Here is a 13,712-nt window from a genome sequence, read left to right on the forward strand (position 1 = left end):
ACTTGAGAAAGATCCCTCCTATTGAGAGGGCTGGAATGTGTAGACCAAGATCAGTTTATGGTCTTTTAACCATTGTTATATAAATACATTGTGAAGGCACTTCCCTCCACAGCTTTGGGCAAGACATGAATTTTCAGACGCAGAAATTTCTGACCATCCAGAAGGTCATCCCTCAGGTGCTCAAAAAAAAATCAAGGGTAAGTTTTTTGACAATACGAAAACCAGCAAAGACTAAAAGCATTTACATATGGCTTAATACCATATTTTTAAAAGCATTAATGCTGCTTGAGCCTTGGAAATTTAACCGTTATGTGCACAGATTCATTTCTAGGGCATAACAAATGTTAATGTGAGCTTGGCCTCTAAATTCCAAAGACCTAAGAGTTCCACAGTCACTGCTTCCAGAAGTCTGCCTCTCTTCACCCCTGTTTTTTCACTCTGCTAGAAATCACACAAGAAGGGTATCCTAACAAACATCAACAGCAGCTCTGGTACTCCTGACAGGAAGCAAACAGTAGTAAAACAATTTTATTGAAATTCCCATGTTATCTTGCAGTGCTGAAAACATGCCAAAATTACATGAAAATATTTCCTGGTCAGACTCATGCCAAATACTACAGCTGTTTTCATGGTCTTCTTCAGCAGCAACATAGAGCACACAGCTACAGAAATACCACTAGGAACAGACATTAATTTTTATTTAGCACCTGGGCAGCAAAGCAAGAAGATCAAGCCAGGACCTCCATATAAATAGCACTAGAAAGAATAACAAGCACTTCAGGAGACTGCAATTATAAAGCAGCCTGCTCAACTGCAAAAAAAATAGCAGGTAAAGATCACACAGGGAGAAGAGATGAAGAAGAAATAATGAAACAAAATAAGAATTTTACATAGGAAGGTATAAAAAGGAATGAATAAAGGAGAACAAAATAAAAACCCTGTATCAAATATTCTGTGATATCTAGATATTCTCAAGCTGTCTAGATGATGTTAAAATCTAGTAGATATACTTAAGATCTCCCACTAAATCTGCCATGCAACAATGTTAGACTGCCTAACAATGTAGGTGCCCAAGTCAACTGGCATATCTAAGTCACTTGTGAAGAATGTAAAGGTACTGAACTCTATTCAAAAGCTGAATCCAATAAAATACTGCCACTGACTTGCATGTGCTTCATGGTGCCTCTACAGACCAAGAGGTTTCTTTGCCAATTAAAATTATACCTAGAAATAACTGACTATGTATAGGTTCAACAAAGCAGTGCTCTACTGAAAACGTGAAATGATAGAAGCACAACAGTTGAAGGTTTCTCATAGAAAAAATACAGGATCACACACAGAACAAAAATTTGCAGGAAGAGGGGGGAAAAATCACCAAAGAAAATCTGAGTCAAGAGCTACAGTTTTGAAACAAAAACTTTTTTTTTTTATTACCAAAAAACCCCAACATCTGTTAAAATGCATGATCAAAAATCCTTTCAAAGGAACAAATAATAAATTGTTCAAAGCTGCTTTTTAAAATATCTTGCTAAACAGGGTATGTAATTAACAAGCAGAGCACTTTAGTGTATTTAAAATCTTCCCAACACAATTTATACCTGCACTTCCTTTCGATATTGTCAGTCATCCTTATTTATTTTATACCAACACTATACTAGTGACATTGTGCCCTCCTATGTAATTTTTCCTTCTGTAGTCTTAATAATAATAATTTCAGTTGTATTACCCTGAAAAATTCTTTTACACTAGCAGGTGTAGGAGCGTGTGTGTATATATCTGTGTGTATATTGACCTATCTTTATGCAAGCAAACAAAATATATTTTATAAATAAAATATATTTCAGGAATAAATACTTCAAAATACTTTAGGAAATCCAGCAATAATATTTAACAGCAAGTACTGGCTCACCCATCTTCTTTAATTACTTGTAGGCTATTAAAAAGCGCATGGACTACAAAATCCAAACTTAGCGGAAAATAAGATAAAAACCCTCCCATTATCCCGTTGAATTTCCACCGAACAAGACCAAGTGGAACTCTCCGTTTCCACGCCCGCCTGATTCCGAAGGGATCCCGCAGAGCGGGGCATGGGGCAGGCACGGCGGGGCCCCCCCGGTCCCGGTCCCAGCCCTGGTCGTGGTTACAGACCCTGTCCCGGTTACAGTCCCTGTCCCAGCCCCGGTCACAGTCCCTGTCCCGGTTACAGTCCCTGTCCCGGTCCCTGTCCCGGTCCCTGTCCCGGTCCCTGTCCCGGTCCCAGCCCCGGTCCCTGTCCCGGTCACAGTCACTGTCCCAGCCCCGGTCCCTGTCCCGGTTACAGTCACTGTCCCAGCCCCGGTCCCTGTCCCGGTCCCTGTCCCAGCCCCGGTCCCTGTCCCGGTCACAGTCACTGTCCCAGCCCCGGTCTCTGTCCCGGTTACAGTCCTTGTCCCAGTCCCTGTCCCGGTCACAGTCACGGTCCCAGCCCCGGTCCCTGTCCCAGCCCCGGTCCCTGTCCTAGCCCCGGTCCCTGTCCCGGTCCCAGCCCCGCCCGCCGCGCTCCCGCTCCGGCGCGCTAGCGCCACCTGCCGTCTCCGGCCGGGAGCAGCGGGACCCCCGCCAGGAACCGGGAACTGTCCGGCACCGTGAGCTGGCAGAATCAGTCCCGAAAGTGACTTCTGAAACGTGAAAGAACTACACGGTTGTGGCACCCGGTACAGACTGAACGGGGATCTCGGAACAAACCCGGTCATTCTTAAAGGAAATCCCTCTGAGATGAGCAGCATCTACTTGCCAAATAAACAAATTACCTATGGGTTCATAAAGTTGATTCCCCAAGGCTTCAGGACCATGCAACAGCAGCTTTAATTATTAAGCACATCAAATTGAAAATAGATGGAGGAAAAGAAGAAAGGACAGGAAAGACATACCAACACACACATGCAAAATAGATGGAGAGAACATTAGCTAGTAATATTCTGAAAATGAACCAATTACTCATAATTAGCCTGTTATAAGCATCCCTCCCAACACAAGTGACCACTTTATTTATTTTTAGGAAAACAGTCACTGCCAGTAGTGAAGAATCACAATTCTTCATAATAGAAGCATTAAATACAAAACCTAATTCTCAAAAGAAATAAAATTAGGATGGTTTTATATGATGATGTCTTTAATTCACTCCTTACTACCCTCAAGGGAAATATTCATCCTAATTTTTATCAACACTTTTTGCTGACACAAGTATTTTCCTCATGACAAGAACTGAAAAGGAGAAAGTGTCCAACTGGCTGCAGAGTTACAATCCAAGTTTAAAAGACACACACTCCTAATTTATTAGATGTTCCAAAACCTGCAAGGTTCCTCCTCCAAAGAAGCAGGATTTCTTCTACTCCTTAATGTTGACTTTTTGCACTTGCATGGGGATTTAGACAAAACACAATCATCTGAAGCCTCAGAACCTCTAGACTGTCAGATTTTCTGCTAAAATTGGCAGCTACAGATCCTGTCAGGACTGAGGCAGCTGCAGAACAAGCCCTTTGAAGTGAACACAGCTTAGACTGAAACAGCTATGAAGAAAGGAAACAGCAGAGGAACCTTCTCTTTATTTTTAAAGCTTTTACTCGCAAATATTCACCTACCACTACGTGGATAGAAAGAAAGCCTCTTCTCTTGGTTAATTAGTAGTTGTTCTCTGTATGAGTCTCAGCCCAAGCCAGAGCAAACTTCAAAGGCCTCACTCATCAAATGTCACAGCACGAGCTCCACGTGAAGCTGCCAGTTCTGATCTGGTTGCACAGCTATGGCTCACGCTGGGCCTGGGAGCAGATCTGTACAACCAAGTAATTGCTAAGCAATTGTGTAACAAAAGAACAAACTTCTATTGAGAAGATTTGGCAAAGTCACAGCAGTGGGCAAGATGAGAACTTGAACAGTCTGCCAGCAGTACAATCCTGCTAGATGTTCGTGCCTCACATGACAGCATCTTCCTTACCCATAATCTGTGTAATCAGTGGTTTACCCCTTTTGTTCATTTGGCTTTTAATGTCCTTATCTGCGCCTGTGACACCTGCAGCTTTAAAACAAACAAATCAGATCTAACACAGACTACTTAAGACTGTGCCAGAGTTGAGGCCTGGATTTCATTTTCTGGCTATGCTCTGTAACACAAACATTCTGTAGCATTCTACTGCCACCAGTATGTAAAAGGGGAAGAAAAAAGGTATCAAGCTAACATTGAGGGAAGAATAAAACAGAGGACATGATTCATAAAGGAATGAAGCCTTGAGACTTCATCAAATATTAAACCAATAACATCTTCACACTCAGTAACCAATGTAATATAAATGCTGATGCACTAGTAGCATATACTTGTGATCTATCAGATACCTCTTGGTCAATACATCTTACAAACTCTTAAGGGCTCAAGTTCAATTCTCTATTTCTTTTTACTGCTTCATCAGGGCTTTTAAAACAATGTTGGGCATGAACGAGAGTAGTCATTACTATTTTGGAAGGATTATTTCACTTTTTTTGGTTTAGTTCTCTCCTAATGAAACAAAAAATAACAAACCAGGCTGTGATAGCCCCATCCTTCCCCAGCTGTTTTACCTCAGTGTCAACAGCCATCACACTCCTAAAAGGCACCGAATGGTTTAACTGACACTGAGAGGGTTAAGAATAAGCACTCATATTCATTCATTCAGGAGTCATTCTTACATTATTTTGGGACAATCAGTGATAGCACCTATTCAAAAATTATGCAATTTGTGTTCTGCCTTCTCAACACCCTCAGAAATAGGTGTGTGTAATGTTCATAACATTCTTAAAAAAACCAGAGTAACTAGTTCTTGTAGATCAGACACTCCAAAACTGCATTTTTAAAAGGCATTAACATTTTCATTTAATAAATTCACTTCAAATTGTAATTCTTATATTTGTTATAGCTAAACAGAGCTGTCATAACAAGAAGTACTAACCTCAGAATTCTGCTTAAGGAATTTATTAAGCACTCCACATCACTCTCTGCTAGAGCTACACTACAATTTTTCAGTACTTTCTAAACAAATTCCATACTTCCTCCTCCATTAAAAACATACTGTCTATAAACTCTTTCTAAATGATAACAAGATACTGACAACTTAAGTACTTTTTTTAGAAAATTGTATGAAGGAGAACTATTAAACCAGATATTAAACCAGCATGTCCCCACCCTTTCCAATTTCACAGACTTAAGTGGATAATGTAATACAGCTTTCATTAAATATCAGAACACTTCACAAGGATAATATTCGTCTCTGTGCATGAGTGCCCATTTCTCAACATGATTCCATGTATGCAGTGCAGTAGCATCAGGCACCAAAAATCTGTCCATTACTGACACCAAACTAACACACACGCCAAAAAGAGCTGAAAATTTCAGCCACTCATTTCCTGTTTCAGAACACTAAAGTCCTTCAAAATCTATTTCTCCTTTTGATTGCCCACAAATTAGAAACCCACATAGGTAAGTTTTCATCATGGTTTTTGACTAGCAAAATGTCTGTTACTTGCCAAGAGCTTTTTTATTCGTACTTAGTATAGAACAGTACTTAGTGAAAAAACAAATTTAGTGTCACTAAGTACTGTTCTATACTAAGGAATCACAAAACTAGCTTAAGATTTATATGGTATGTACTAATGCATATGATCCAAATATAAATACAGTATGAAAGTAAAATATGAAATACACTAAACCTTACAGGATGTTAATAATGACAAGGACCAGTTACTGTTACCTTTAAAATAAATAAAACTGCCATCCACTGGCTTGAGCAACAGTAAACAACAAAGCAGACAAGAATTTACATAAATTTATGTGTTGAAAAGTATTTAGTCCCTGATACAACAGAATATTTCAATCCTTTGTTTCCCCCTCCTACAGGGCAGTATCATCAAGTACAAAAGACACAGCAGAAATGGAAGTACAATGCTAAATAAATCCTACAGAACAAGCACATCTTCCCAATAGGTGGCAACACAATCCCAAAAATACAAAGAAGTTTATGCTTCTTTCTCCATCCACAAAGTAATGGAAGCCCTGTTACAACTTCAATCAATGAATGTGCACCAGTAATTTTAATCAAATGAATCACCGCATCTAAGGAACAGAAACTCTCAGGACAGAATAATGTCAAAGGCCAGAGAATTCAGAGAACTGAAACAAAGCATTTATTAAAAAGCTAATTGCCATTGAACAACTAACCTAATGGCTTATACTCAGAGCTTATCTGGGGGGCCAAACTACCACAAGCAGGAATTGCAGTAACAAAATATTTGAGCACTAAATAAATGTTAAGGAAGACAAAAAATTCTAAACTACTTCTGTTGTTGTTGACATCCACACCTTGGTCTTAAGCAGCACTTAATTTACAAAGGTTAGAAAAGGAGTGGGCACTTCTAAACAAAGTTTTCAGGTGACAACTTCATGACAGTAGGAGGTCCACATTAACTCCCTGATTCCTTGTAAAAAACGACAGGAAGTCAGAGTTCTTTTTCCTCAACAGTTAAACAACTGTTTTGTTTTTGTGCATAAAGCTATACAACTCAGGTCTAAATAATGACCACTTACTTGCTTTCCAAGCCAGCCACGTCCCGGTCCAAGGAGAGCGTCTCTGCGGTGATCTCCACCTTCCTGACGCTGCCGAAGAAGTCTGTGATCAGAACGTTCTGAGGGTCCCGCTGGAACAGGTCCGTTCGGTGCCCAGGCGTGGAAACACACAAGCTTTTTGGACAGACCTGAAACTGGAAACCAAGACGGACAATCACATCCTGTCCTTCATTCAACACTCTTTACAAACACCTTCCAGAATTAAACGACACTTAAAAAGAAAGAAAAATAATACATATAACTTGTAATGATTTCAGTACAAGCTCCACAGCTGAAAACAATGGTTGAAAAAATGCATTAAAATGCATAAACATCTTGATTAGGCATTTCTGAAAACCTTTTTCCTTACAATAATGCCACTGGAGTTTAAAAATGCTCCTGTGAAAGCCAACCATCCATTACATCTAACTGATAAATGCACAAATATATTGCTGAATATAGATGCAGCAATGCTGCTACAACCTTCCAGGAGTCACAAGTGGGCATAAATTCTTCATATTTACCAAAGGGAGGCATGCAAAATTAAACAAGCTTTGATAAGCAGTTACGTTGAAGGCTTCATAAAGAAGCAAAAATTTACATTTTGATGGGAAAAAAACCACAACAGTCTTGTTTCTAATTTATAGCCTACAAATTAATGCATAGCACATTCAAATACCAAAAATGCTTTATTTACATTACATTCACAAACATCCTGTGACACCTACAAACCTTATTATTCATTTTATCCATGCATTTTGTCTACATATCAGATCCCCTATATTCTGCACAAACTGCAACACCTGAAAGACAAAACCAGCACTAACAAAAGCAGAAGGAACAGATTTGTTGCAGCATTAAGAACACCTGACAAGACAGGATGTCTATTAAGTAATAGGTTTGTTATGTACCCAGCAGACACTGAAGGCAATATAAAAGCATGTTGGACACAAAGCCATTTTGCAGAAGTCCTACCACACTTGGCACAACACAGATCACCTGGTAACAGTGCAGGTTATGTGAGTCCTTCACATTCCAGCCACACAGAACGTTCTACACAAGAGATTTAACATACAGGACTAAGAATGTCACTCTCCACATGGGTGTTCATCCTTCTTAATCATACATTTTCCAAGTGATTTTCACAAACAGGTCCATCAACCAAGGAACTAAAGCTCACATACCTAAATTACACCATGGGTCAGCTCTTACAAGGTTGCATCCTTATGACAAAACCACAGGTCCTGATCAGCTCAGTGCAAATACAACTTGAATTATCCCAGACTACAACTGACAAAAACCTGTGAGTCTCAAGTCACTTCCAGCAGAAATACTGTGCTCAGCCTGACACCATATGCACAGGCTTTTGTTGCTCATTCTCTTCTGACAACAGAGCCCCACATTACAAAAAGTTTCCCAGAGAGGAAACAATCTATCTGGCTTTTCTTCATAGAGGACAGATTCTACCTCTCTGTTTCTCCCTCCCGCTCTATTCCAATTTCTCTTTTATCCCTTTTTAGCCCAAGCTTGTAAGCATATGGCATTAGGCTTCTTGTCCAGAGAGACCTCAGCTCACTTCCACCTTTACCTGAAGCTCATATACACTCAGCTCTTATTTTAACAATTCCCAACTCTCTTGCTGGCTGCTATCACACAGCTGCTAAAGAAAAGGTGGGGCAAATCAAACCTTGCTATCCTCCCTGTGGTGAAAATGAACTAGATTCATCAGCATCATGCTTCCCATATAAAAGCCATTTGTTAATGCACACACACAAAGCCTCTGCAGTTTTCATTTTCACCAAAACGCTATCAATTTTCTCTAGCTTTGCTCCAATTAAGGACACAAACATAAAAACTAAGTCTCTGAACTAAGCTATAAAAAGTATAAAAAGGATTTGTTCTAATCCCACTATTTGAAACATAAATTTATGCTGCAATTATACAATTAAGTCTCTTGCCAAGGTTTTGAGAGTATGAATGTCCTAAAAAACTGCATCAGCACTGAAAGTGGGAAAGTGATACTGCACCCAACTAATTCTAACCTGTCCCACAACAGTTTACTGCCACAATACTGATATGAATTTGAACAAAAATATGAAGTGGCAGTGAGAAGAAGATTTCAGTGTTAAAAACCTACCCATCTACTACCACTCTGAGAAAGGACTGCAAACCAATTGCACCACAGCAGACTAACATCAATAACCAAGGTCTTCTGACAAAAAAAAAGGAAAAGGGAAACACTGGCTAAGTTAAGCACACTTTTTCCTACATTAATTTTTTCAAAATTTTAAAACTTTTTTTTTTTCAAATAGAGCTAAAGAACTTCCCCAACTTTGTTATCTTAACTTTTCTAACAACAATTTAGCTATTTTATGACAAATGACAGCTAATTTAGAAATTAATTTGAATCTTATTTTAAAAGTTCAAATGTGCGACATTTCAATGCAGTCTTTATTTTCAGGGAATTGTGATCAAACCTATAGTCAGTCATTTGCACAGCTTTATGCTATCCCTTAGCAACACAGATGGAGCAGGTGGGGAGTAGGTGGAGTGGATTATGAAAAATGATGCATCATTCTTTGCAGGAATGCAATATCCAAATCCTAGGTGATGTGAAGAGAAGCTGTTTCAAGAGTGGTTAGAGAAAAGTAAAGAAGTAACAGGATAGAAGTGGTGTAACAAATACACAGTACTTCAAAAAGAGAAGAAATTAGACATATCAGAAGATCAAACAACTGAAGATCATTTAATTTTAAAGCTAGGTAGTGAGCAACATAAGTTACCCTGATCTTGGAAAGCATTAATTTAAACTTAAAAAATCAGAGTTGGAGAGTTGGATAGAGTACCTCCAGTACCTCCAGTGCCAGAGTATCTCCTGCAGCTGCTGGCAACAAAACCAGGTTTATATCTTTACCATGGACTAACCATATGTCATTTTGGAACTCTTAGATGAAGCCTTGAAAAGCACCGACTCAAAGTCAAGTGGTCACATTTGTTGAAATGCGTGCAGATTACAACTCAGTACCTAATCACACAATGGTCTGGGGTGGAAGAGACCTTAAAGATCACCTAGTTCCACTTTCCTGCCAAGGGCAGGGACACCTCCCACTAGACCAGGCCTTGAAGTCCCATCCAACCTGGCCTTGAACAGATTGTCACAAATCACAACATATTTGTGTCCCTTCTCTTCCACTCCCCGAGCACCAATCAGCAGATCAATGCATGATAAGATGACTTACATGATGTAAGGAATTTACCAGTATGGATAGCTTCCTTCAGCTCTCCTGAATGTTTGGCATATAAGCAAAAGTACAGTTAGGTATCTTCTACAAAGAGCTGAAAAAGTAAACTACTTGGCCAGCTAACAAATTTCTACACTTTTCACAATAATCAGATTAACATCCTCCTGGCCAGCCCACCTATACCACTTTCCAGAGAGTGTCTTACACAGCAGAAAGCACTGTTCCTTTTTATTACCTTTTATTATTAACACAAATTAATTTTCTGGTTTACAGTGACATTTGAATGAACAGGCTAGACAAAGATACTTAATCAATAAAGAACTTGCATATTTTTCTTTATCAAGATTTATTTTAAAGTTAGCTGTATCCCATAATTAGAAGGTATTATATTACAGGACAGAATTTCATTCCCATAGAAATAAGAAACTTGAGTCTTAGCCACTGAATCAATTCTGTATCAACATAAAATCTGCCAAGTGTGGGTTGTTTAGAGAGAATTCTAGCACACATGTAGCAGTCAGGCTAACACCATCCTCTGTAGACAGAGAGTAGTATAAAACTTTTGAGCAGCTGCTCCTTTTACAGAAATGAATCTATGACAATATGTTCTGTAAGTGGTGGCTTTTAGATTACTGATGTGGCACAGCAGGATTTACAGCTACAAAGTACCAAAGTATAAGCCATTACTACAATGAACCTAGCACAGGAAAAGATATGAAGGGTTAACAGAGAAAATAAAATATGGTTACTTTTTATGTCATCTCACCACTGTATTCATGTCACTGCTAGAGAGGCATTTTCATAAATTGTCATATGTTACCTGGTTGGCTTATTTTCTTCCTTCTGCTTCATACCTGAAATCTACAATAATGTTTGCCTCAGCTATAACTAAGTCCAAACACTGATGGATTTGTATCTATCTTGCTCTGGAATCTAAGCAGATATACAGATAAATTAGTCTTTGCAAGCATTTGTGATTGGACTTGTTAGAATTTTAACTGTTTAATCACCTTTGCAAAACAACATCAATGCCTGCTTTTCCACATCTGCAGTGTCTGTTATCCTGGTTTTAGAAGCTTCCTGCTAAAATAGTTCACATGCAAATGCTTCATTCTATTGGTATGAATATTTAATGAATACTTTATTATTCTTTTCAGCAAAAATACAAAATCTGGCTAATTTTGGTTATTCTTTTCTGGAGCTAGCAAAGCACTTTCAAATGAGGACAATCCTTGAAGTGTTACACAACTACCTTTAACAATGGCAAAAAAAATCCCTCCCTCCAAAGCTGCTTCCGAGAGAAACAGCAGGAGCATAAAAAGCATTTGAAGAACCCTACAGACAAAATAGATTAGTTTTGGAACTATTAAAGTCATTAGCATATTCATGAATGTTGAGTATTCTACTTACTAGGTCATTCATATTTGTCTGACTGGCAGGATGGATTTCTTCCAAGAACTCTAACACATAGAAGGTGTATCTGTCCATGAGATGAACACCAATCCCCAGGTCAGGTTGATGCTTTAAAAACAACACACAACAGTTATTGGGCATTTGCAGGAGAGAACCCAGCATTCAGGACAAGGAACAGAATGTAACAGCATACTGCAAAAGTTAAGCATAATTTTTTTTTGTTCTTAGGCAAAATATGCAAAGAAAATGGCTAGCTGGGAAAAAACCTCCTGTTGATAGGCTGAACAATGCAGCTTATCTATAAACTGTGTCCTGGTAATATCTGTTTCCCAAAAGGCAGGGAACTCCTTCTTAATGGTCCATCATGAATCTGTGGACTTTGAAAACGGGGCTGGGAGAGCCAGTGTATCTTACAGCAGTGCACGGGTTCAGGTAATCCTGACCAGCTGCTTTTGCTCTGGCTGGGATCACTCCTATGGCTCCTTCTGTAATTCAGCTGGGGTATAATTACAGCAGGTGAAAGTTAGCATTTTGTTTTGTTTTATATCAAGCATAGTAAGTCCTAGATTGACTATTCCTCACACCCATCTCTCAGCAGCCTTCCCATAAGATTCCTTGCTATTCCTAGGCAATGCATAAACTGGCCAGCAAGCACAGAAATCCATCATTAGGCTGGTTCTTTGGGACAGCACACAAAAGCAAGCAGGAACAGTACACTTACAAGTTTTGTCAAACCCCTACAAAATACCTTATCCATTCAACAATTAGAATAAGGGAAATCTTTAGTTAAAAGTCAGCAGGAATTGTGCTTTTAATTCAGGCATTCTGAAAACTGTCTTCAGGATCACATAAATCTACTTACTGATAAAGAATCTTCTCCTACTTGGCTGCTAGCCAAGGCCATTATATTGGGTGAATAAAATCGTTCATACATGGATGCTCCTTGACAAGTATCAATAATAAACAACAATTCATTGTACCTGAAAGAAAGAAAACAGCCTCCTTACCCATTTCTACTTAAACACCATATACATACTTTGTTTTTTAGTTACCAGGGCAGCTGCTCAGAACCTAAGTAACAGGAGCTCAGCCTGATCAATTTTAGGATGTGAGTTTGCTCAAAGCAATACCTTTGAGCAGCTCTAACTGCAGGAAGCTGCAAGCAAAAACTAAAACACTGCTTTCTGAATGCACAATTTTATTGACAATCGACAGTATCACTGCTGCAGGTAAGCAAAGCCTGCCAGTAAGACACACTTAAAGAGTGTGTTCAGGATATTCAATATTCAATGTCTACATAATGCTTCTTTCTCACCTCCTTTTCTGCCACATTTGTTCAAAGGCATCAGCAAGTTCTACATTTGTGATTTCTTCAGAATCTTGAAATTTTAGGAAACCATTTCCACCATGGCCTGACAGAAAAATCAGAAGTTAGGCAAGGATGTTATGTAGGTTAAAGGAAGATATACAGCCTTGTTGATTATTTTTATAAAACAAGATAAACACAATCCTCTTTCTGCATAGACAGTCCAACAAAATAAAATATTGGTAGAGTAGAAACAATACACATAGACCATTTCAACTGGAAATTATACTGGCTTAGTACTTCTTTACAGGCATTTTTTCTTAATTAGAATGACATGCTGAAACCAGGAAAAAAAAAAAATTCTGTCGATCCTTTTGTGCATTTGGACTACTGATGCTTTCAACAAACCCATTCAACTGAGCAAGTATCAACACACAGCACATAGAAACCTGCAATTACCTGTCATATATATTAAAATATTGCTTCTGTCATCAGAAAGAAGACGTTTAGATCGTGGTGTGCTTGGTGGGATTCTTCCCGTTAAAACACGCAAGAAATTTTCAACAGTAACCTATGAAGAGAAGCATAAAGTAATCTTCTAAAGATAAAAATATTGATCAGCTATAGGCTGGGTTACAGAAACTAAATAATGGAACACTAAAATATGCAGTGTATCTAACCAGACATAGTATGGTGTGGTATAAACTGCATAAACATTCTCTGCGTAAGGTTTTACTTCAGGTTAAGAATCATGTGGTACTTTTTACTATACTCCATTAACATCAGCCTGTTGCTTAATTATAGCAAATAAATCTACCACCATTATAATTTTTAAATACATTTACACTGATCTAAAAACTTGTCAGTATATAGCTTCATTGTGCCGAAGCTGCTCCTGTACTCACAAAATGCTCCAACATTAGTGTCTGTTACCATGGAAAAACAAAAGTTTAAATTCCCTCTGCAACTCAGGAAAGAAAAAAAAAGATCAATTCGGTTACATAAGTCTGAGTGATCAAATAAGACCTATCTGAGTGCAAGACATCCTACAAAACACCCCTTCCTTTTTAAGTACATGTGCACAGCTCAAACGCCAGCAGCAAATCCCAGGAAAAAACATGAAAAAAAGAATGTAGCTCTATTC

General features: G+C 38.7%; 1 protein-coding gene across 1 annotated transcript in view; it reads right to left on the reverse strand.

Moving 5' to 3' along the window:
* The window catches only part of PIGK (phosphatidylinositol glycan anchor biosynthesis class K), a 62,699-nt gene that overhangs the window by 44,145 nt on the left and 4,842 nt on the right, over positions 1-13,712 (reverse strand). Inside the window, exons 5-9 of the mRNA XM_041421849.1 lie at positions 13,028-13,139; positions 12,578-12,674; positions 12,125-12,242; positions 11,260-11,370; positions 6,590-6,762 (exon numbers count right to left, since the gene is read on the reverse strand). Coding sequence (XP_041277783.1) covers positions 6,590-6,762; positions 11,260-11,370; positions 12,125-12,242; positions 12,578-12,674; positions 13,028-13,139 — 611 coding nt within the window. The remainder of the gene's footprint in view (positions 1-6,589; positions 6,763-11,259; positions 11,371-12,124; positions 12,243-12,577; positions 12,675-13,027; positions 13,140-13,712) is intronic.

This window comes from Onychostruthus taczanowskii, unplaced genomic scaffold (genome assembly GCF_017590055.1).
Source record: "Onychostruthus taczanowskii isolate IOZ18803 unplaced genomic scaffold, ASM1759005v1 scaffold7, whole genome shotgun sequence".
Lineage (NCBI taxonomy): Eukaryota > Metazoa > Chordata > Aves > Passeriformes > Passeridae > Onychostruthus > Onychostruthus taczanowskii.